Source organism: Brienomyrus brachyistius, unplaced genomic scaffold (assembly GCF_023856365.1).
Source record: "Brienomyrus brachyistius isolate T26 unplaced genomic scaffold, BBRACH_0.4 scaffold50, whole genome shotgun sequence".
NCBI lineage: Eukaryota > Metazoa > Chordata > Actinopteri > Osteoglossiformes > Mormyridae > Brienomyrus > Brienomyrus brachyistius.
The window spans coordinates 402,132-427,438 of NW_026042325.1; the positions used below are offsets into that span (position 1 = coordinate 402,132).

A 25,307-nucleotide genomic window follows, 5' to 3' on the forward strand; every position below is an offset into this window, starting at 1 on the left:
GTCGAGCATGAAGGTCTTCTGACAAGCTTCTGCTTTGTGGCTCAAAATGTCAATTGTGGCTAAAAGGGGAATGTGCTTTCTCTGTGGGTGGACAGAAATTGTGGGACAGCCTGGCCCTACATGTTGGAACAGCACCCTCCATTAAATCTTTTAAATCTAGATTAAAAACACATCTATTGACCGAAGATTTTAGAGTTTTTTTAGAGTCACCTGTATTTGTATTGTGTGATTTGAAAATGTTTCTTTTATTTTTTACATTTTTTCTTTGGTTTATATATACACACACACTGTATGGAGCTAGGGTTAGGTTAGGGTTAGGGTTAGGTTAGGGTTAAAATGTGCTACAGAAAAAACTGACTAGACTTGACAAAGTCTAACGTGGATTAAAATGAATTCTAACCGTATCCGTAGTTAATATAAAAGAAATATGACCTGGTATCTATCAAATCTTGATCTATGGCAGAACTGTCTTTCCAGAATTCTTCTGCTTATTGGAAATTGTATATTGTTATTAGCAGTTCATGGTACAGATGACTGTTAACTAGGAAGTGAAATATGATGATAATGGTGGGAATACAGCAGTATTTAGAGAGTAAACAAAATGTATGTTGCCGTCTTAATTCCCCCTGATGTCAAGTGAGACCAGTTACTTGACAGAAAATATGAATATAAATCATGTGCTTTGAAAGTGCCTTTGGTGTGATTGTCAGCGTCTTTAATATACAAGCGCTTACTGATTACTGCTCTCAGACAAAGACTGTGAATTCATTGCCTCATTTTTATTCATCATGAATCATGGACCTCCTCCTCGCCGGTGCTTCTTCTCGACCCCCCCCCCCCCCCCCCCCCATCAGCACTTTTGGATGAGAGTCCACTGATGCACCTGGTTACTCTGCACGGTGCTTTCATGGCAAAAACTGCAGCATTGTAACAGTGGTTGGGAACAGAGGAAGGACAGTGAAGAGCTGCTGCGCTTGCCGTACATTCAAAAGAGCAACATCTGGCCAGCATCCTTCACAGTCAGCTGTGCCAACACTCTAGTTGGTCTGTATGTGCCTGAGACCAGTCAGACTCCATCTCTATGATTGGGAAGAATGAGGGAATAGAAGAATGAACCAGGGTTAAGGAAGAGGAAGGTGGTAGTTATTTGGGGCTGCCAAATCTACATATATTAGCATGATCATCTTATCATGCTTCTAAACTTCAGTAACCAAATGCTGGTTTATACTATGTACTGTATAACCATAATATTCACATGGTGCTGTTTGACATGATTTGTTTTTCTTTATTTGATGTGAAGACGCTGACAGTGTGTCATCTGGAAGTTAAAACATTTCTCAAAGATTGCCCAAAATTTTATCTCTTCAGGAAATGAATGCATGGCTTCTAGGTTCTTAATGAAAAAGAAGTGTAGATATTTACTGTAGTATTTGCTGTTTCGTTCAGTATTCGCTGTGTGAGATGCAAACATTAAAAGCATGTGTGCTTATAGGCTGTACTGGTGCACGCGATGTTACTTGAAATAATAGGAAGAACCAGATGAGTAATGCAGCATGAAGCTATACCTCAGTCTACTGTACAAATGGCAAAAACTGTGTGCATCATGGTTTCAAAAAGACACCCTCTTTAACTGTTACAAAACTGGAAATATATTCTTCAGTGGAATGTAACATGGATGTGTCCAGAGTATCATGTCAATTAAAATGTTAAATAAACAAGGTATTAGTGAGCTGAATGAAATACCAGGAAAATCAGGAGCTAAACCGCATTTGAAGTCGATTTACATGGACAGTAAAATAAAGGAAATGTTTAAATATTAAATATCAATTCTGGATGGTTTCTATTTAGTTCAGATTCATACCAAATGTTTCATTGTTGTTTCAGGTCCAATTAGGCTGCTTATATTTCACACTGACAAAGCAATAAAGCAGGACAGACACTGACGCTGAAAAATAATAAAAGAAATATGTAAATTGTAGCCCTTCATACCCTCAAAGCTGGAAATGAGGAGGCCAAGATATTAATGAACTGATTAATTAAAATGAATTATTACAGTATTTCAAAAAAATATAATAAATAAAAAAGTATAATATAATATTATAAAGCTGCAGTGAAGTTCCATGCAATGCTCAGTGAATTTCACAGTGAAGGACTGTACAATTTACTCTGCTGCAGCTTTGAAGTGGAAAGCCCATTTTTTGATAAATGCGCTTTTCATAATTCTATTTCCTGTCAATAAAAAAAATGGCTAAAAAATGGCAGAATGAGCAGACAGCTAAACACAACTATCAATCACCCGGCCTGTTTGTGATGCTCCCATCCTCACTGGGTAGATTAGGTATATCAAACTGGACTTGACTTCATAAACATCTAAGATCTCTCCTACTGGAAGATGGCGCCGCTACATGCATTCATCAAACGCCACGCCGTTATAGTTATTAGTGAGTTTCGTGGGAGCCTGGCAGGATGCAGTGTTCACTTTCCTTTCAAAGCCCTTGATTTCTTTCCCTACCCTTTTCGGAGCACACTGACACAGGCAGTGAGTCCCACTGGCAGGGAGCTGCTGACTCAGCCCTCGCTGCTGCATTTCATGTCACAGCTGCAGTGTTGCCCCTCCCCCTTGTAACTGCACAATATTTTCCACAGAAGCACCTACCGTGTACATTAGGGGCTGTGAGCAAAGACACCACAGACAACACAGACTTAAATTGATGGGTACTGGGCTGGACTGGGATTAAAAATCGGCCCTGGACTTTAGGCCCCCCCCAGCCTCACAGTACATTTTGCCAATTGGGGGGGGGGGGAGTTGTGGTACCACGACAAATTTAGACGACAGACCATAAATAGCTCGGGTTACTATGATCACCCCGAACCCGCATGCTTGCTCAGTACCTTTGACTCATCTGCTGCTAATGAAAAAAAAGTCTTTTTAGTTCAAGCCAGATTAGTTATGTTATTTTCATAACATCATACAGTGAAGACTGTTAGGAATTAAAGCAGTGGCATAGTCATCACCTCCATTGTCTTCACACTGCTTCCGACGAAGGCTGCGATTGTAGCATAGTACTATAGCAGTTAGCTATGGTCAAAAATCAGACATATTACAGGAATAACTTTTTTGACCTTATTCTAGACCTGGGGAGCCCATATTTTAGCCTAGAAACCAATGTGGTTTCAATATTCAGGGGGAAGACAATGAAAATAATTCAAATATTGTGTTCATTCCTGTGTCCATCCATCTGTTTCCAGTGAAGGTCGCATAGGGGCCCTGGAGCCTATCTCGGGTGCATAGGGCATAAGACAGGGAGGGGTGCAGAGAGGACATGCAATCTCTACACGTACAGAAGGATACAGACTGCCAACCCCGTACATCAGATTCCTGAGACTGAAGAAAAAAGCAATACAATGCATAACTGGAAGGCTGCTTTATTGTTAAGAAAAAAGTTCGTGCTCAAATGAAGACATTCGTTCTTAAGTTCTTACTTAGAGTCCAAGTGCTTGTCACTGTCTCCTCTCCTAAGTCATTATATAGGCAAATGATAACAACAACCAATAAGCACTTTTTATTTTCAGCGGAAAAATAGCATTTCAATCATGCTACAAAAATAAAATAGTTACAGAATAAATATCAATAGAAAAATAAAGAAACAGATGTCAAAAATGAGCAGAAGCCTGAAACAGGTTTAAATGGCAAACTCCTTTTCAGTAGCCCAGTGACAAAACAGACTAAGCCATAACTGAATGTTTTAAATGTCCCATGTTGTAAAAAACACTGTCTTACTGGTTGCAGTCTCGTATTGTTACGTACTTATGTTACTGGTAGATGTTTCCCTTTATGCTCCATTAAACTAGTTCCCAAGGCTTAAAGATTTTGGTGTAGCATCAGATTTTTTATATATTTTTTTTTTACCAAAAACAGCAGAAAAAAGGCACATGCTGTCAAGAGAAATTGCGCTTGAAACAAACTGGACGAAATATAAAAAGTAAATATGAATGAAACACATAAATATCAAAATTCAATGGCACTGGTGTGCTTCAAGGGAGCCATCGGATGAACGGACAAGGTCGGCACAAAACTCTGCCGTGCCGCGTGAGTGCGAGCCGGGATGATCTGCTTGTGGGAGAGAGTCCGCTTTCGGGCCAGGAAACGTATCATGTGTGCGGGTTTCCACGCATGTATATGTAGGTGAGGGGTGGGTGGGCAGGACAATTTCAGAGATGTGCAAAAAAGGGCAGCGCAATCCTCTCGCCATCTCCGGCTACACAATCTTAACCAAGCAGCTTGTACAACACTGTGTATTGCCAAGTGGCAAACCCAGGATTGTTTGGTCGTCCGCATATCATGAGCAACTACTGTCGGTAGTACTGCAGGGGCGAGCAGGGACAAGGAGTAAGGAGAGTGACGGGCCGTATAATGTATATATGTGTGAGGTGTGTGTATACATATATATGTATATATAATATGCACGTGTGTGTCTGTGTCTGTATATTAGATAGATATACTTTTTTGCTTTTAATAGTTTTTTTTTTTATTTTTTATTGATTCCCTGCTATACTGTGAAAAGTGTCTCAAAAAACCTATATAATCTAACGAATGTGTCACAGTCTAACAAACGTGACAGGGCATTAGCTGGAAGCCATTCTATTGTTATTAATATTTGTTATTAGATTAATAGTAGTAGTTGTATTTTAAATTTCTGTATTTACAAAAGACTATGCATGCCGTTAAAATAAAATTATATATTACATTATTTATAATCTCTTAAAAAGTTCATCCTTAACTTTTCAGCATTTTGTGCCGTTTACAACATAGCCTGTTCTGTACATATTTTTTTATTAATGTGATTACTTTTGTTTTATACATTATATCCTAGATGGGTACAGAAAAGAATGGATGCCATTATTTGTTTTTATGGTTTTCAATCAGAGTTTATTTGGTTCAAGTCGACACCCACACTGATTTGGAGACCTCATGCAGCAACTGGACCAAAAAACTCGAAAGGGGAGGGGGATTCATAGACAGGAAGTGACATCACTGCACAACAGGAAGTGCAAAAGCTCTGGTGTGGTGTGTCTCGGCTCACAGTAAGATGCGTCCAGTGCTCTGTATGCTATTTGGCATTTGTTTGGGATTCGTTTCCTCTAGAGAAATATGGCTGTCCAGCATTCATAACACTTATTCGGAGCTGATAGGCTCCAGGGGTTTCTGTTGAAACCCCAACCATACACATGTGTGCAGTTTATACAACCACGTTTAAGCCATTTCCTGTGATGCCTCATCTTTCTACTTACTCCAATTTCCATATCATTACTATAAATGAGTGTATGCAGAGGGGGATAATATCACTATTGTTTTGCTTTGGACAAACTCTCTACGGAAAAATACCAAACAGGTCGTCCAGCGGCAGGCCTGTCTGAGGGGCTCAGCCATGACCTGTCGCATGAACTAGCCAACATTACACATCATGGAAACTAAAATTGAAAGGCTTTTCTTTGTCATATTTAGGTTTCATATTTGCTTGTTCTTAGCTCATAAAAATACTTCAACAAGTTCTCCTGAGAATGGGCGGTAAAGTCTACATGCATAGCATTCAGTCTTGTCATTTGACAATGAAAACAGTTCTCTGCTCCTGTTCCTTACAGCACATCCCTGTAATATTCAGGGTTTCTCAGTCAAACTATGGCAGGTCTTGTACAAAACAGCAAGCCACCTTGGCTTCACCCTCTACATCAGCCACAGCTCACACCGTGCCCCCCCTCTCCTGAGCGTTCCTATCATCTAATGCATAATTCTTGTCTTTAATGGAGTTAAAACATAACACCAGCTAAATTCAATATTAAAAAAAGTACAGACAAACTTACCACAATGATATGACAAAAATGCAAGAAAAAGAACACAGTATGTAAAGGAGAAACAATGAAAAAAAATATCAACAGTAATTAGATCCTATTTTTTAAAAAAAGTATACATATCTCAAGGCTATTACTTTAATATGCTCTCTCTCTCAATACAAAGCCTTGGGAGGTATTAAAATAAATGTAAATCAGCGAATTATACCCCTAACCCTCAACTTCAGCTCTGACCACCACATTGACGTCCCATGATGTCTTCTTACTACAAAAAAGTCACAAATGACTGGCCAGTAAACTACGTTGCTGTATATAAAGGAAGAGGCTGCATACCCAAGATTTACCTTACAATTTCAGTTATTCCGTCAGTGTTTCCTTCTCGTGTTCTCTACATATAAATGATCACTCCGACCAACACAACATTTATAATAATCCAGAACAGCAAAATTCATCCTTTTAATGGGCCAGATGTGTTGTTGGAACATCAACTACTGAGGCTTCAATGAAAAAACCTGTCAGTTGATAAGAAAGAATCATAAAGGTAGGATTGTATGCTCTACTCAGCATAGTCAACCATTTTCAGGGTAACAATAATCAATTTCTTCATTTTAGTTTTTCCAGTGGACAGCCTCAAACTTACAGTCAAGCCACTGTTGTGGTCCAAGTATTAGTGTCTTGTGGACTATGATTATTCATGCAAGATTCCTGATCAAAACATGCCATCATGCAAGTCATTTCTATGCATTGAACGAGAACAATTATTTACTTATTTGGAAATCTGTCTGAGCAAGTCCCCTTCAGCCCAAGTCAAAACCTTAATTAATTCCCCCTTCCCAATCGGTGTGAAAGGCCGCGTAGAAAACTGCTTTTGTAATGCAGGTATAACAAAGATAAAATGAGAAGACTTTAGTGACATGGGCTGAATGTTGAATGATTTTTTTCCTCTTTTTCTCATTTTATGCTGCTCAAATAATGTTAAGATGCAGGTATATTCAGCATGGTCAAACAGAAAAACCTATAGTTTTTTCATTCTCTCATTTTCCTATTTTAAGTTTACTTTTATTTGATCTTGTTGTATTCTGTCATTTCGGTGTTTCCATTACAGGATATGACAGACAAAACCCTCCTGAATGCTTAAGAAAGTCACAGCAGGAGCTTCTTTGAGAAAACTCTACAGAGGCATGACTCGTGCCCAGGCCTGGAGATCTCATCTTGCACGTCTATCCTTCTCCGAGCACCTTCCTGTCTTGATGCAGACAGTCTCCCAGGAAACATGGTCCACAGTCTGCCAGTGCAGAACTCCTTCCTTATTTGTTCAGATCTTTTTTTCCAAATTGTATTCTTGATGTGACAGTCACACAGTAAGCTGCTTACAGTATGTTTGGTTTAAGTGTCTTCAAAGCTGTAAGAAACCGAGCTGCTTCTTCTGCATTGATACTTTTCAGAAGTCTGTAAACAATTCTTTTTGTGTTTTTTTCTCTTTTTTTAATTGCAAATGAAGTTATCTGTACATTTATTTAGTATGGATTCAGGGATTCCTTTCACTATGCTTGAATTTATTATCGTTATTGTTAATTAATTTTAACACTTAGATTCCCTGATGTCTTTTTGGTTTCTGCCCTTTTCTCTTCTGCCTCTCCCATCGTTCTCCTCCTGTTTCTCCTTGTCAGGTTTTGTTACACTGTCATATGAGGGGAGGGATGCGGTGGAGGGGGTACCCCCTAATTTTTCCTGATTGGTCCCTCCATTCTCTAGTTTGTTGTTGCCGGCCCTCTGCTTGGGGACGAAGCCCCGTCTAGCCAGGTGGGCACGATAAGCACGCTGGATGACGATGGCCGACACTTCCTCCTGCTTGCGGCGGAGAGTGGTGGTGATGGGCTCATAAGACACCTTGGAAGGGTTTGCAGCAACGAAACGCTCCTCCATCTGCTGCCTCAACATGTCCAGCTCGCCGCTGTCGCCCAGCACGCGCTTGGTGAAGGCAAACAGGATGTCCAAGCAGTGGATGCGATCTCCACTCACCATGGGCATGTCCATGGCGATCAGCTCGATGGTGTTGGGTTTAGGCACCCGCAGCGGGTGTTCCAGCGCATCCGCAAAGTCCGACAGCTTCTCGTAGGCGATGAACTGCGACGCGTCTGGGTCAAATTTCTCCCAAATCTCATAGAAGGTTTCAAAATCATCTTCACTCAGTGGATCTGCACTCTCCTCAGTGGCCACGCTGAAGTTCTCAAGAATGATGGCAATATACATGTTGACCACAATGAGGAAAGAGATGATGATGTACATGACGAAGAAGAAGATGCCAACAGAGGGGTTGCCACAGTCTCCCTTCACTGAAGTGCCTGGGTTCTCCTTGTCTGGGCTGCAGTCGGGTGGGTAATTAAGGATCGGCAACAGCAGGCCATCCCAGCCTGCTGAGGTTGTGATCATGAACAGACAGATCATGCTGTTGCCGAATGTCTCAAAGTTGTACATGTCATCGATCCCAGCTCCCCTCTTAACGTAGGCAAAGTTGGACATGCCAAAGATTGAGAAAATGAACATGACCAGAAAAAGAAGCAGACCAATGTTGAACAAGGCAGGAAGTGACATCATCAGTGCGAACAGCAATGTCCGGATTCCCTTGGCCCCCTTGATTAAACGCAGAATGCGGCCGATTCGGGCCAGACGGATCACCCTGAAGAGAGTTGGTGAAACAAAGTATTTCTCAATCAGGTCCGCCAGGAACATACCTATGTTTTGGAAAAGAACATATAAGAAATACTTTAATTTAAAAAAAAAAAAAAACAACATCCAATTTGAATATTTTGTTGTGATACTAAGAAAACAGTAAAAGCATTTTAAAACTTTCATTATGCTATTTTCTACTATTAATTGTTAATTTTAACAGCAAATTTTGTATGAAGCTTTTAAGAAATATACAGTATGTAACTGAAATATTGAAAACTGTAGACTAAGCTGGGGAACTGAAGATATACATACTGAGTGAAGACAATACTACAATAATCCCTCCATCAAAATCCAGTCCTTCACTTCACTCACCCACAATTGAGAGGATGACCACAACTACGTCAAAGATGTTCCAGCCGATAGTGAAGTAGTAATGGCGTAAGGAAAAGAGCTTCAGTACAAATTCACTAGTGAAAGCAACAATGAAAATGAAGTTGATCCAGTAAAGAATGTTCTCCATTTCTGGCGTCTGGTCATCAGTTTCCACCATCATGGTGACCATGTTGAGGATGATCAGAATCATGATGGAGATGTCGAAAACCTGCTGCGTCACAAAGTCAAACACCATCCCTTGAATCTTGTTCTGGAAGGGTAAGAGTTTCGGAAGGTGCATTGTCAGTATCTTAGTGATAAGATGTACTGCTCTGTAAGGTACAGAAGTGCTGAAGAAGAAATTAAGGCAAGTGTCACTTTAAAATGTAAATAGCAACGCATTCTTACAAGGTGTTCATAGACATATACAGAGTAAGAACTACAGAATTATAGCACAGATCAATGGAGAAAGAGTATAAGACAGACCGATGGCCTAGGGATGGGCTTTTGTGGTTTCTTGGAGCCCAGTTTTTTCATAGCATTGTAGTATTTTTTCTGTTCCTCTGTCATGAAGATGTCCTGACCTCCAAAGTATAGGGGGAAACAGAAACTAGGTTACAACCTGGGAAAAGTTATACCCCAGATTACTGTGTCCTCGGCCCAACACATATCTGTAATATATCATGGCATCCTCAGTGGCTGTAATGGCAAAAGTATGTCTTATGGCTAAATGTTGTTTATTTCCCAGAAGTTCAACATGTAATTAATACTCTGAACAATGCAGAATGCTGCATGGTTTTTGTAAGAGAAGAGACACACTGAAATCTCCATTTCTTTGTGCAATTTTATGGACATAAAGCAGAGAGGGGAAAGAACAAGGAGGTCTTATCTTTTTCTTCTGCTGGTTGAAGTTGTCGATGATGACACCAATGAAGAGGTTGAGGGTGAAGAATGAGCCGAAGATGATGAATATAACAAAATATATATACATATAGATATTGTCCTCATAGATTGGTTGATCTTCCACCTGCACACCAACAGAAAACCAAAAGCAGACCAAGACATCACATCAGGAATGCAGGGATATGAAGATCGAGCCCTAAGACATTTCCAGTTCCATAGACTAATGGCATGTGTCACCTGAGAACAGACACCTTACATAGCACATAGACATGAAAATGCTTTACCTTTCTGGAGTCCACAGCTGCGTACATGATATCCATCCAGCCTTTAAATGTGGCCTTTATGAAAAGAAAAGAAAAGAAAAAAACAGAGGCTATTGGACTTCATGGTTATGTGTTTTACAACCCAAAAGCCCATCAAGCAAAGTCATTGGGCAACTAATGAAACATACTTGGTGTTTGCGTATAACAACTGCAAGACTGGTGGGATTTACTCTTGGCTATATTCCTATTTAGACTAGCTGTGTCTTGAAGCTCAAGAAGATATGGATTGTGTCTCATTGTTGGTTATGGTAGGTCAGAGTGCTGAGTCTCACTAACAATGATGCTGAAATACAGTTTAGACCTTCTGATTTTACAAGACTTGTCAGTCAATGCATTTAGTTAGACTGACATCACTGTAAATTTGTATCAGAAATGAAAGAACACTGTATATGTCCATGAAATGCAAGTTGATTCAGAGGGGCGAAGAAGGACTGGGAGTATGAAGCACGGAGGACCGGAAAGCAGGAATGGTGTTAAGGAGTGGGATGCTCACCACTTGTAGTAAGGCTAGATATCCAGCACCTACGTTGTCAAAGTTGATCTTGACATTCTTCCACCTAACCTCAGTATAGTTAGCATTGATGTACTGGAAGCACTGGGTCTTGTTATTGACAACGTTGGAGTCAAAATACTCCTCTGCGGTCTCGTTAAAGCAGTAGTAATATTTCCCAGCGAACAGGTTGACACCCATGATACTGAAAATCAGCCAAAAGATGAGGCAAACCAGCAACACATTCATAATGGAAGGGATGGCGCCCACCAAGGCGTTGACCACCACCTAGACCGGGAAAGACAAGGCACCACAGTGTGAGAACATCCGATAACTGGTGAATAGATGCTGTGCCAGAATACGCACTGCCTGGCCAAAGCAGCTGCATGCTCGTATGACATTTCTGTGTAACGCCGAAGATTAAGTCAAACGTTACTGTGGTCCTTACTGTTCGATTCTTATCTAATATGACAGAAGGGACCAGAGTTCTTTTGGTAAATGCACCATACAGGCCTTTGCTTTTGACATTTAATGTTTTTTTATTTGCCATCATTGGAGGGAAAAGTCTGATATTAATAATGATGGCCATCTGGCTGACTGTGTCCCACTGTCCCTCCTTTCATCTCCGGGCTGCAGGCTGTAGCCCACACCACATACATCAAGCTGGCTCACAAATAAATTTGAGAGCAGGACCTATTTTTCCAGGTGCAGTGACACACATATACTTCTCTGAATACTGCCATACTGGAATGCAGCTTGTATTCTTTGCCATTCCACCCACTATCACGCATACAACACATACCAACCAAATGCCACCCACATTACAATGACCCAAAACATCTCCGCACAGCACAAGGCTCTCGCAAATTTATGAAAATTCTGACCCAACCTCTACTCTATATAAACATTTGCTAGCTCTGGCTGGTGCTCTGCCTTACAGATTTCAACATTTTGTAAACTACCAAACACTTTGTGTTTGTCTGAGGCCCAGGAACCATCCTGGGTAATTTAAATATATTTTTTTAAGATTTTAGCTGTACTTCTTCTTGCCAACTTCCTGTGTTTGTTCCTGGAATAGTAACTGGAATAAATTGAAAATTACAAATATAGCCACAAAGCAATTTACCATTCTAAAAATGGTGAGAAACTATCTTCTGAATAGGACCCTGTTGCTATAGTTTCTTGCATATAAATGATTTCTAGAAATAGGACAGAAGGATCTAAGTAAAGTTGCGCTTCTGTTGTATATGGTGTCTCCACTTATCATATCTATTTTGTTTCACCAAAAATAGAAATTCATCTTTATCCACCCACCTTCCTCAATGAGCACATTAAACGGTTGTACGGAGCAAGGTTGGGTCAGAACTTAAAAGTAAACTTCATTGCAAATTCTGCAGAGCATTTTTGCTGCCCACGTCGTCTGATGTTCCACTTTCTGAATTTAGCACCTGAAGTGCACCAAGCATTGTGCCAGCTGAAATGTTTTACTGCATACTTTTATAATATACCCAAAAATGACAATGCAATCTGCAGCAGTCCAATATTTTTAAAATAAAGGTACTCCTAATGGTGACTATACACTTCATAGTTTTTGTGAAATTCAATATTTTTGTGTCGCAATTAGACAAAATTGGAATTTTGTACACCTCAGGTGACCCTTCGCCTTCTATGATTTGACACAGATTTGGCTTCTTAGAGTGGGTACAGTAACACTCAGTGTATTATGTTTCTGAATACAGGCTCCACGGTGATTAATTTAAATTAATTAAATTAACACTCCTATGCTTTCTGCCTATGAAAATGAAGCTGGTCATTTTTGTGGGGGAAATCCCCAGCTCCCACCTTGGTCCTGTTTTTGCCATGAATACAGCAAGGGCTTTGAGCAAAGCAAGCAGCCTTGTCGATTTCCTAAGCCTCAGCCTGCAGCTGACACAAGAACAATATTATTTTCTTCGCTTCCATAATCGAAATGGCTAAACCTCAAGGTCGCAAATGTAACGCTAATGCCTGCAGAAGCTTTGGACATCGATCCCAACCCATGTCCATGTGTGAAGGCGCAGGGATCAGGGCTTTCTCAGGCCCGCAAACACATCCTGCATCAGCAACTGAATGGGATGTGGCCTCCTGCAGTCATCTGTGCTACTCACTGGCCCGAAAATGCTGAGCTGGGCAAATACAGGACAAGAGCCAGGTGGGAGAGATTCTGAGGGCCAGGGAATGGAGAAGAGAAGCTCAGTATATAAGACAAGAAAACAATGGCATGACAAGAACCAGAAGCAACTGTATGAGCACCATCAGGAAAAAGCAATGAAAAGTCCTCTGTTTATTCCAGCACAGATTGCTAGTGAACAACAAATTGATTTTGATCTTTTCATTCATTCTAAATGATAGGGAGCAAGAAGAATGAATGTTGTACATAGTATTTTTGCTCTGTTACCGACATTCTGTCTGAGTTAGTCCCTTTTTAATGATGGTGCTTTGTTGCTGCTGGGGGCTCTCTGTACAAAATGCATAAGGGCACGAGATAAGGTGGGTGGTGGTTAGAGGAGAAGGGGGGAGGGGGGTCATTAATTAAAAGCCCTTGCAAAGCCAATGTTCAGGCCAATATTCTACACATTTGCATTGGTTTTGAGTGATTTTTTTTCTTTTGTTTTATTCATTGTTCTGGGGCTAATTTATTTATGATTATTTCAAAAATTGTGATGAGGCAGCTTTACAGTGTAACCCTCTATTTCAGATTAAATATGAAACTTCATGGCTCCTATATCAGTGTATTTTAATATCCATTTGATCTTCTTCCCATTTTCAGAGTGAGTGATCAAAGTAGCCACTGGTTTCTATGGTTTTAAAATGCCACAGCTGCATCATGACGTTTCCCCTGAGCATGTGTGTGGATGGAAGCATGACGGCTTTAATGTCATCTACGTTTCCTTAATCAAAAAAGGTGGCCTTTTGATCAGTTCCAGCATGCTTAGGCTGTTCAGCTGGCATGCAGGGAGATCAGCCGCTCAGCTTCGGGTCTTACCCTCATCCCTTCAAAACGTGACAGAGCCCTGAGGGGTCTCAGCGCCCTTAGTGTCCTGAGAGATTTAATAGGCCCTAGATCGGAGTAGCCCAGGGCATTAGCTATAAGGCTGACTATAGACACCTACACAGAAACAGAGAAGCAAACAGGTTCCAAACTGTTAGCGCTTAGCGTCTTAAACTTTCTTTTTTTTCCCCCAAATGCTCATCTATTGGAAGGTTAGTCGCACACAAACATGAATACATAATTATGGGCATATTTATATATGTATACACATAGAGATTCCTTTCGTAATATGGGTTATAGTAAAGTGCCACAGTATTTTGAAATTAAGAGGCCCCATAATTTTTTTTTTTTGCTTGTTTTTACTTTTTTTGCTTTCTTTTTAATTGCCTTGGGAAGGCAAGGATGCTTGAAAACCAGCTTGATGGTGCGCCTGTAAAGAGAGTCGTCGTCGTAAGAGAGAAAGGCATGAGAGACCAGGCACAGAGACACACACGAGACACATTTAGTTCAAAGGAAAGGGTTGAGCGGGGATTGGAAAGGCTAGGAGAGAAGGTTCCCTGTTGGACAAAATCCCAACAGACTACAATACAAGAACCTTACCCAGGACCTTCTAACACTGTCTCCCCGAGTTCCTCTCGGCTGATGCATAAAATCCCATTTAATTTAAGACAAACAAAATAAAGGCACCTATAAAAAAAAATACAGGTCAATACATACACATCATATCATAATACTAATATTACACACAATATTGAGAACAGACACACACACACAGACATGAGAACAAGGCAGGGGAGGGTGCCAACTAGGGGGGGCAGGTTGGACAGCTCATCGCACTCGACTCCACATGGAAAGTCCTAAGAGCAACTGGAGCCTGCTGCGGCCTACCGACACCACGCCGTGCGTCACAGCTATCCACCCGGCCACCTCAAACCATAGTACATCAATCTATCGTACAGCAGTCAGGGACAGACATCACATATCACATCAAAAAAGGGACCTGAGAACAGGTTGTTTGCATGAAGGGGCTTTGTGTGAAGCAACAGTAAAACTGTAATAACATGTTAGTTTGATATCAATGAAAATTCATCTTCACAATTCATGTTAATCATCATCATTACTGTAATGTTATTATGACAGTGATTATATTTAATCCTAAATTATACTCTTTTAGCTTTTGTAATATACACCAATCAGTCATGACATTAAAACCACTGACAGGTGACTCGTTACAATGGCACTTGTTAAGGGTACCATTACATATTAAGCAAGTGAACAGTCAGTTCTAAATTGGATAACATCACGGAGAAGCTCACGGCTTTGCAAAGGTTATTGGATGGCGGAGACCAGCGGGGACATTAGAGGAGCTGGGAAATTACAGCTTATCGCCCGGAAACCCAAGCAACCCTATTATATCTGGTTTTGGTTCCCCCCTAATCAGCATTGGTGCTGCTGAACTAACAACTCCCCTGGCAGGACAAGGCAGTGAGACTCTCATGCATTCCTCTCCCCCCATCCCACGCCTTCACCGCTTCACACCCCCAGCGTGAACAGGCAGGTCTGTGACCAGCGTCTCCATGGCTGCAGGACCGGATGGCTGTTTGTCTATGCTGCACTACCTCCACCTCCCTCCATCCCTCACCTTCCCCGCTTCATACCCCCAGCGTGAACAGGCGGGTCTGTGACCAGCGTCTCCATGGCTGCAGGACCGGATGGCTGTCTGTCTATGCTGCACTACCTCCACCTCCCCCCATCCCTCACCTTCACCGCTGTGATGTTTGTGTATATGGATGGTCGGGTTGACGGGCAGTTTTTTCGCTGGTACTTGTGAATCATGACATAGTGTATTGCAACAGCAATAAAGGGTTTCATCATCATCATCATCATTCTAGAAATTGAGGTGTTGGAAGCAGGAAAAATGGGCAAATGTAAGGATCTGAGTGACTCTGACATGGGTCAAATTGTTGTGGCTAGACAAATAGGTCAGAGCATCTGCAAAATGGCAGGTCTAGGGGGTGTTCCCGGTATGCAGAGGTCAGTATCTACCAAAAGTGGTAAAAGGAAGGCCAACCAGTGAACCAGCAACAAGGTCAGGTGTGACCCAGGCTTACTGATGCACATGGGGAGTGAAGGCTGTCGCATTTGGTCGGATCCCACAATGACAGGAAGGTGTCAGAGCACACAGTGTATTACAGCTTGCTGCCTACGGGGATGTGTAGCCGCACACCAGTCACAGGGCCCATTCTGACCCCTGTTCACTGTCCAAAGTGCCTACAATGGGCACGTGAAAATCAGAACTGGACCATTAAGCAATGGTAGGAGGTAGCTTGGTCTGATGGGTCAGGTTCCATCATGTGGACGGCCAGGTGCGTGTGTGTCGTTAATCTGGGGAAGAGACGGCAGCTCGCAGGAACATAAGAAGAGTTCAGAGTGTTAATATACGGGAGTCTGCGTCTCGATAGGTCAGTGCTTTTTGGTGGCTCGAGGAGGACCTACACGATATTAGGCAGGTGTTTTTAATGTAATGACTGATCGGAGTATATTTGCTCTGTAGATTCAGACATACAGATGGGTTAAAAGCAGACGTTTATACATATAAACGTTCGGTAATACTTTACTTCAAACACTCTTGTATAATGCGTTATAGATACCTTCATAATGTATCATAATGCATTCATGAAGTATTATAAACAGGACTATATTTATAAAAAGTTATAACACTTTATATGCATATTATGAAGTATGATTGATCTATTAAGCTCTTATCTCTGTAATGCACTTGAAATAACTTCATAACGCAGTACAAAGCAACATTAATGCTTATACTGACCATTATAATGCTTCACGGAGGTATCTTGTGCATTATAGAGAGCTTCATAGAGCATTCATAATGTATAATACACAAGGCTATTTGTTCTGCCTATTTATAAATAGTTATAGCCATGTTTATAATACTATGTATGCATTATGATGCATCACGGAGGTATCTAGTGCATTATAGAGAGCTTCATAGAGCATTCATAATGCATAATACACAAGGCTATTTTTTATGCCTTTTTATAAATAGTTATAGCCGTGTTTATAATACTATTAATGCATTATAATGCATTATGAAGATATCTATAATGCATTATGATGATTGTTTTAAGTAAAGTGCTACCAATTATTATTAAATCAGGACAATGCCTATGAATATACTGTGTTAAAATTGGTTTGTAATGTTCTTTTATATTAGCACATTACAGCAACAGCTTTCTGAGAGTTACTCAGTTCCACACCATTTTCTGTTATCCTTATTCTCACGTCTCACTGACTTTCTGAAGCTGATGAGATGTTTAGTAGCATGTTCCTATGTACCACAGGTCTCTGCCGTGACTCTTCCCTGTCGTCTTCTTCATCCAAGACAGTGTTTCCCAATCTAGTCCTTCTCCACGTTTCTGCTTTCTCCCAGCTCCCGGTAGGCAGTAAAAATGTGGACTGTCTGGCAGGGAGCTCAGAGGGAGCAAAAACATGGACCGGCTGTGAGTCCCTGAGGACCGGATTGGGAAACACTGATCTAAGAGAAGTGGCTGTTGAGCATCAAAGTGTTTTGGTTGTGTGTGTGTGTCTATGTCTGTGTGTGTGGTACTATAAACCTATGCATCCATGTGAAATCTGGTCACCAGGTGCACCTGGCCTTATTCTGCTTGGCCGACCAGTAGCCAGTGATACTTTTTGGTTACTAGTGGACAGATGAATTGCACACCACAGAAATAATTATCAGCCAGCAGGAAATTATGCAATCAAATATTATGGAACTTACACAGGCCAAGATGATGATGACAAAAGTCAATCTTCGGATTTTATGTACTACAAAAGTTGATGACTACAAAGGCCATGAATCAAGTCATTAGGATATTTTGTGAAACCACATTATTTGAGCTAAACCTTACAAGCTTACATTATTACCGACAGAGTATGGAAATCCAGGCGTCATATACTTCATATTTACTTTTGCGTCTGTTTTCTATTCAGAGCAAAGCAACGAAAAGGGCTTATTTTATATAACCCCTGGCACCCTATGGCCCAGCCCTCATATTCCACTACACAAGGACTTTTCTGATTGAATGTTGTACAGGTCAAGGTGAACAATTGAGTGCCCACAGTAGGATGAACTACACAAGCTTTAGATGTTAAGCGCTAAAAACATTACAACTCTATATGACAGCTTTCAGACTGACCCACCATCCTAAAAGTACAGCCTTCTTCACAATTGAAAGAAGTCCTCCCTGTGTCACTGTGCAAATCCTCATTCACAGAGACCTTTACTGGGAGTGCGGACTGCAGCAGATGCAACCCAATCAATTATAACGCTGGTGAAGAATTCATTCATTTAAGGCCCATGAGATCATTAGCTGCCTACAATGCTAATGTTCAGCTTGTGCTTAATAAAGGACTGAAAATTCAGGAAATACACAGCTACAACTAGCCACCCTGGCATATGAGCAGCAATGCAAAGGGATGTGGGTTCAGAATGATACAGGAAGTAAAGTTAGTGACATCCTGGAGGTCTGATTTTATGGTCCTTGCCTCATAATCAAACTGGTTTGTCTGAATTATAAACAGCTAGATCAGGGTTGGAACATAGAGAGTCACAGAAGGAATGGGGAACAATGTGGGGCGAGAGTGAACCGGCAATAATGCTGAAATGACAGCAAGAGTCTGTTAACAAAAGATAAGCGGCAGACTGGAAGAAGACCTGAAAGCCACCACCGACTGAGCTAACACACAGAAACAGTACCAGCACTGGAAGCTGACACCAAGGAAGGGGTTCTGCTGAAGGCGGAAGCTTAATTACGATTCACTGCATCTTTCCGACTGTGCTCCTTACCTGGTTCTTCAGCTGCTCTCACAATACTGATTTCTGAGCTGGGGTTCACTGGCAAGCAAAGAGTCAAGAACAGATATCATGAATTTGCTGCTACCTTATCGAGTGGAACTGTAATATCAAAAATAGCATTGGGAGTATCTGAACTGGTGAATGTTAATGCTGGACCACTGATCTACCTCATCTAGTGAAGTACTATACTTCATTTACCTCAGCATGACTTGATATTCCATGTTCCAATCATCCTCCTGACTATTTTTGGAATGCTTTCAGAAACACAATGAACAATTTTCACTCCTTAGTCTGTGTGGCTGAAATACCCAACATAACAAACTCCAAATATTTCCCACTCATTCTACACTAATTAATAGTTACAGTTATCATCCACTCTTTCACATATGAAAGCTGTCATGTCACTGTACAACAAATAATTTCAGAATATATATAAGAATGCTATACCTGATATTATGTATATAATGCATTCACAGTAATTCTTTCTCCAATTTATTATGATTAAGTGCACTCAAGTCCATGATGACTCTTGAGGTCCATATAGTTCTCAAGAAGGTCCTGAAATCGGCTGATACTTCACTCTTCCCAATGACATGTTTTGTCTCTATACAATTATTTCTATGTAAATAAAGATTTTGCCTTCATCTGCATTAGAACAGCATTTGGGTACTTGTCACCTTTAGCCTCAGCCTGCCCCCATGGATTGCCCCTTTTTAGGGCCTGCCCCCCTGAGCCAGCTGTGTAGGTGCCCCAGTGCCTCCTTCCTCTCTCATCGCTCTGCAAAGTAAGGTCAAGGAGATCTGTGCCTGTGGCTCCACGGAAAGAGCAAATCTAAACCAGCACCTACCCCCACCCCCCATGCACACACAATGACAACCGAATTCTTTGTTTGTCCCCACCGTTCCAGCCTCACCCTCTTCACCATCACAAACATATTTTACTCATGTGCGTTTCCCCTGCACCTTCGTTAACTCTGTCCAGCACATACAGAAAATATAACCAGGAAACACGCTCATCTGCTTTTTTTTGGGCCAGAAACTTAACTTTCGTTAAACTTACTTGATTCCAGTTACTGAAGGAGATATGACGCCAAATAATCTGTCCTTCCTAGTCTGACGGCAGCGATTTTGGAAACGCAATGGGTAGTACTAGGCTTGCTGGAAAGGCTATTCAGGCCCAAATGAAAGCACTGTGAACATTTCATAATATACAATGAAATGAGAATAACAAACACGTAAGCAGTCTTTTACAGACGACTTAAACTGGCAGCTACATGGCAGTACTATATAAAGCAGTAATAACTCAGTTAGTATCTCATCATGAAATAAATATTCTGTCCTGTATACTGTGATGGATTCGGCATGTAATTATGGGAGTATGATACAGGATAAAACGAATGTCTTTAAAATCGGAACTGACATTTAATAAAATCATGAAATATTGGCAACTGAATCAACAGCAGACTATGGTGGATCTACAGAACTCAGTCGGTTCAAGTTAGCTTCCAGGACTTCTATCTACATCAATTCTGCCACTGAGACAGATCCTGGAGATTATGTACCTGTTTATAACCTAAACATTATTACTAATAATGTTTATTATTACCAATAAATCTTGTCTGGGAGGACAATCTGCAATTCTACACATTATGAACGTTTGAGAGAAATGTTTAGTATTACATAAAACACTGCATATACTCGTATATACAGTATGTCCAAAGGTAAAAAAAAACAACTGTTTGATTGTAATTAATGTCAATACAAATCTCAGATCACTCTGTGATTAGAGCCTTGATCCTGTTTGCAAAAATGAAATTCAACAATCCACAGAGGGATGCAATCACTGATAAAAACATACATTTACGTTATTTTAAGGATGTCATGATATTAAATTTTGTTTTACCTGTTGGATAAAATGACTATTCTATTCTATTCTATTCTATTCTATTCTATTCTATTCTATTCTAATAAAAACATTTTTCTCAAATGATACTGGCACAAGAAGAACCTTCTCTTCTTGTTTAAATGTGCGATGTACTCTAGACTTGGTGTCCTGGTATCTCTCTGTAAGGGTTCTTTAATCAGCTTCCTTGCTAATGCTCACTTTTTGCACAAATGGCTGCTCCAGAAGGACTAGGACAACAAATCATATGTTGAAAAAAGATTTTGGAAAAAAAGATGAGACAAAATGAGAATTTAACACTTTTGCTTTCAATATCCAAAATTTTACATTGGCAGATGTATTGGGACTGTTGGGGAAATTCTAACCCCTGGACCTTTTGTGTTCCATTTGTGTGTTTCACACACACGTGAGCTGTGGAGGTCTAGACAAGGTTTAATTGTTTTGAATCTGTTTTTGAAATTTTGCACACAAAGATGTGCAAACCTGTCCATGGCCTGTGAACCGTACACACTGCGTTCAGTTCCTAATGCTGTGTGCAATCACTGGGCAGAAGCACAAGAGGCAGATCCGATGTAAGCTATAGAGAATTACTAAGACTTACCCAAACAGAGCACAACATCACCAAAATTGGCTTATAGCATATTTCATTGTCCAGAAGCGACCACACATCTTGGGTGAGTCTGTTCCTTGTTCCAACAGCCAGTCCAACTTCCCAGCTCTGAACTGTACTATTCTCTCCTGTGAATCCTTTACATTTTGTTATCATAACCTTTATGGTAACCAGACCATTGTTCTCTTTTGACAGCACTCATCCACCCCGCAACCACCTAACTATATGAACAAAATGCTGTTTTTAAATCAGTTCAGACTATAGGAAGTTGTCAAACACAGACAACAGTGGGCTGAAGTATTTCAGAGGTATTTTGCATCAATGAACATAGTACACAAACAGGCAAATGAGAAAGCTTGAATACTTGAGAGCAGCTGCATATATCTATCTGACCTAATGCATTACAAGGCATTCAGTTAAACCATTTTCATTATTAACTTTAGCAACAATCCACTACAACCAGACCAGAATACACACTGGTGAGGTGTTTCTTCTGTTTAAGCTCATAGGTTTTTGATCACATTACACAGTATATTTAACAGTGACCTAAAAAGAAATCTGCTGTGTCTGGAATACAGGACAGTAGAAACAGCTGGGACTATCCATAAAGGCACCAGTCCAGTGAGCTTTTCATAACAAAAGCAATACAATAGCTTTGAAGACCAGTCTCTGCCTGCAGGCCATAATAAATTAATCCTTTTTTGGTAACCATCCTGCTTGCCCTTGTGGCCAGAAGCAGGTATTACACCCTAATGGAGGCAGTGTACTGTACTATGCCAGCCTAGGAGACAGGTTGCCCTTCTCATAACAGCTGGGAGACACTCAGAGCCGCCTGCCTGCCAGTGAAGGTGTGTGAACAGCCACTTCATTATTTTGGCCCAGGTTCATGGCATCTATGGGACAAAATAACCTGTCATGTCCAGACCTGTTCAAACCTTCCTAATTACACTGCACTAATTACACTGCATTGATTACACTGCACAAATGCAACAGTGACAAAAACTTCAGGACGCTTGACACAAAAGTGCGTCACAAAAAATGCAATGAACTGCCAGTATCGGGGGGAACAGCAGCATAATTGCACCAACTCTACATCGGCACAGCAGCCATATGAAAATATGAAACAATTTCCAAATATAAATGACATTTTTTGAAGGTTACTAATGATGATGCAATCGACCTGTCAATAACCGTGGGAGGCTTTACACGGTGGTTCTTAAAGGACAAGACTGCACAAGAAATATTTCTCAATTATTTCTCAATACTTTAGAGTAACAAATCTATACTATACACAGATGCCGGTTAACCCAGGTAACATTAGCATTACATTAACTGCATCTGCAGAATATCACTACTGTCAAATACACTGCCAGTGTAGACGTGTAGATGCCCTACAGTCAATAAACCATTTTGGAAAGTACTGTTATTTTTAGACTGCTGTGTGTGAGCTCAAGTTTGTTACTCAGCCGTGTTACACAAGTGCCCTGGGTCATGTCACATGACTACACTTAAAGACTCTCACCGGTTCCAACACTGATTCCTGTGTGATGTCATAGTTAAAGGAAACCACGTCTCCATCGGAAATTAACTTCCAGCAAGACGTGATTTAACTCCCCATGAAGCATTTCAAAATATGGGAATGGCCCGAAGTGTTCCTGACACTGTAGGTATATACAAAGTGCACCAATGATGTACTCAGAGTTTAGACCAATCAGCGCTAGTCATACGTGGTTTGGTTGCAGCCATTTTGGTGCAAGAAGCTGACTCCAACCACAAAAGCCATGGAGTGAGATGGCCAGTCTACCACAGTTTATCAACTAACAACGAAAACCATGAATCATCAATAATAAATCAATGCAAAATTAGTAATATAAAGAAACAACTACAGGTCAGTCAGAAAACAGTAACCTGGCATTCTCTAAACTGAGCTGAGGGCATCTCCGCCTATCTATCAATCCACGTTTCTGTTGCAAGTCATTACATTAAGATGCCCTGTAAAGAAGGATTTATAGAGAAATAAGACTGGCCCCTGAGACGTGGGTGGGTGACAAAATACTTACATCCACTATGAAGAAGTCCAACCAGCACCAAGCATTGGTGAAGTACTTGACAAATCCGTAGGCCACCCACTTGAGTAACATCTCCAGAATGAAGATGTATGTGAACACTCTATCAGCATATTCCAGGATGATGCGAATGGTCTTCCTCTGCTCAATGTACACATCTTCAAAAGCCTGGTAAGGAATCACAGTAAATGCTTCAGAAAACACACTGGGAACAGGAGCCCTATAGCAGAGTGATCTACTGTCTCCCCCTTCAGACTACTCAAGGTACTCAACGGTCAATCACACAAGAAGGGTACAGTTTTTCTAAAGCCCTGGAATAATAATAAAAAAAACATCATTCAGTTTTCAGACTTAATCTGGTAACATTCTCAAACTTTGATACAAATGCAATTAATGCTTAAATACTTTTAAATGTCACAGCGGAAAAATTACACAATTAAAACACAACAGTGACATAAAACCTGATTAAAATAAAGGCGGCAAGTTCAGTGAAAACTGACACGTATTTCCTTATTTTACAGGCTGACTTCATGTGTATAAAATTGGCCGAAATTACTAACTTGGTTCAGGCCCGACAAACAGTACAAAGGAAACAAAAGGAAACTTGTATCACTTTGTCTATATCTGAGAGAAGAAGCCAACATGTATAATACTATGTGAAAGGGCTGGAACTACAGCTATAGTATTATAGTATTAGTTGATGCTCCAACATCTTTTGACAAAATGGACATTAAGGAGGATCTTTTCCTCCTATGCACATGCAGTTCACTCAGATCATTTATGCTCTTAAGTATTTGTGGGCCGGGCTGGGCCGCCCCCCCTCCCCCCCCCCCCAAGAGAGCTAAAACCGCTAACAGCTGCAGCCCAAACCGGATTCTTTGGTTGGGAGGTAAGTGCATTTCTGCATACATTAAGAACAATATCTGTATCATAAGCAGAAAATGACTACTTAGGATGCCCACTTTGCTGTAAGAGGAGCTTGTAAAGACCTCCCAGGTCTTGCTGGATCCAAAATGGTTTCCACGCTGCTGTTTATGATTCACTTCTGTTCTGTTATTTTCCTTTGCCTTGCAAGTTCCCCTATGTTTTGATCCCATTGTGTATTTTTTTTAATCTTAAATGCTTCATTCTAATCAGAATTCTGGGTGCATAACTTCATTAGAAGATCAACATCATTAACTCAAGAGGATAAAAAAAAACACGCTACAGATATAGGGAATTCAGAATGTTGTTTACAGCTGATCCAACAAACTCAAATTTACAGCAGGAAAATTTTTAAATCTTGTTTAATTTTGGAAGTCCCAGGTATGATGGCGTACTAATTGTATGCTGACCATGCATGTAGGTTTGCGTGTGTTCATGTGAATGTGTGGAGGCCGGACCTCACCAGTGCCCCACTGCTGAGCAGGATCATGAAGATGATGAGGGTCTCAAACCAGTTGTGCTCCACGATTAGGTAGCAGGTCTTCCTCAGGTACCACCAGTACTTCCCCCAGCCCTCAGTGATGGGCACATCGCAGCACTTGTACCGTGCAATGCAGGCTGTGCCAGACAGCATCCATGATAATCAGCACAAACCAAAGATTTCATAGACTAAATTTCCTCACTTCAGTTCTTTTTAGGAATTTGTTGAAATACTCTGTTGGATTATGCTGAAATGACTGCTGAATTTGACCAGCTCTGGAATTCCATAGTGTAGTATTTTTATGTGCAACAGATAAAACAGCTAAAGCATGAAACAAAATAAAATACAAAGATTTGCGGTTGAATCTATGAGAAGAGAGGGTGTGTTTGTATCTGAGTCTCAGTTCATCTGGGGCCCTCCACTAAGATAAGGTGTTCTTAGCTTCCAAAGTCAAGGACATATGCCTGTGTTTTTCCAGAAGACTAGATATTTTAATGTTACCTCAGAAACACCCTGTAACCTCCATCATTTTCCTGTTCATCTGGCCCTGGGGTCACACTCACCCTCTGTCCAGCAGGCATCCGGGTCTAAATACTCCTCCGCTGCCTCTACAACCACCACATCCTCAACGTCGGGCTTGATGTCGATGGTGCTCCCCTCTGATGAACTGGTGTCATCCAGCTGTACAGAAGGGGGGAGGACGGATCACATCACAGCCCATATCCAGTTCCCTCCTGTCTCCACCTGCCCTGCTAATATTCTTTGTGGTGATTTCAAACAGGGGAAACCCAACGATCCACCAG

The 25,307-nt window shown here is 40.9% G+C and overlaps 1 protein-coding gene across 6 annotated transcripts in view; it reads right to left on the bottom strand.

Moving 5' to 3' along the window:
* Window positions 1–3,550: 3,550 nt before the first annotated feature.
* The window catches only part of LOC125723602 (sodium channel protein type 8 subunit alpha-like), a 67,114-nt gene continuing 45,357 nt past the window's right edge, over window positions 3,551–25,307 (bottom strand). For 5 of the 6 annotated variants that reach the window (XM_049000341.1, XM_049000339.1, XM_049000342.1 and 2 more), the window contains 10 exons: window positions 25,068–25,185; window positions 24,487–24,641; window positions 23,094–23,267; window positions 13,637–13,759; window positions 10,615–10,899; window positions 10,083–10,136; window positions 9,785–9,922; window positions 9,382–9,486; window positions 8,896–9,166; window positions 3,551–8,585 (listed from right to left, as the gene is read on the bottom strand). In XM_049000341.1, the coding sequence (XP_048856298.1) occupies window positions 7,432–8,585; window positions 8,896–9,166; window positions 9,382–9,486; window positions 9,785–9,922; window positions 10,083–10,136; window positions 10,615–10,899; window positions 13,637–13,759; window positions 23,094–23,267; window positions 24,487–24,641; window positions 25,068–25,185 (2,577 nt within the window). In that variant the 3' untranslated portion in view covers window positions 3,551–7,431. The remainder of the gene's footprint in view (window positions 8,586–8,895; window positions 9,167–9,381; window positions 9,487–9,784; window positions 9,923–10,082; window positions 10,137–10,614; window positions 10,900–13,636; window positions 13,760–23,093; window positions 23,268–24,486; window positions 24,642–25,067; window positions 25,186–25,307) is intronic. The other variant, XM_049000343.1, reaches the window with a different exon arrangement.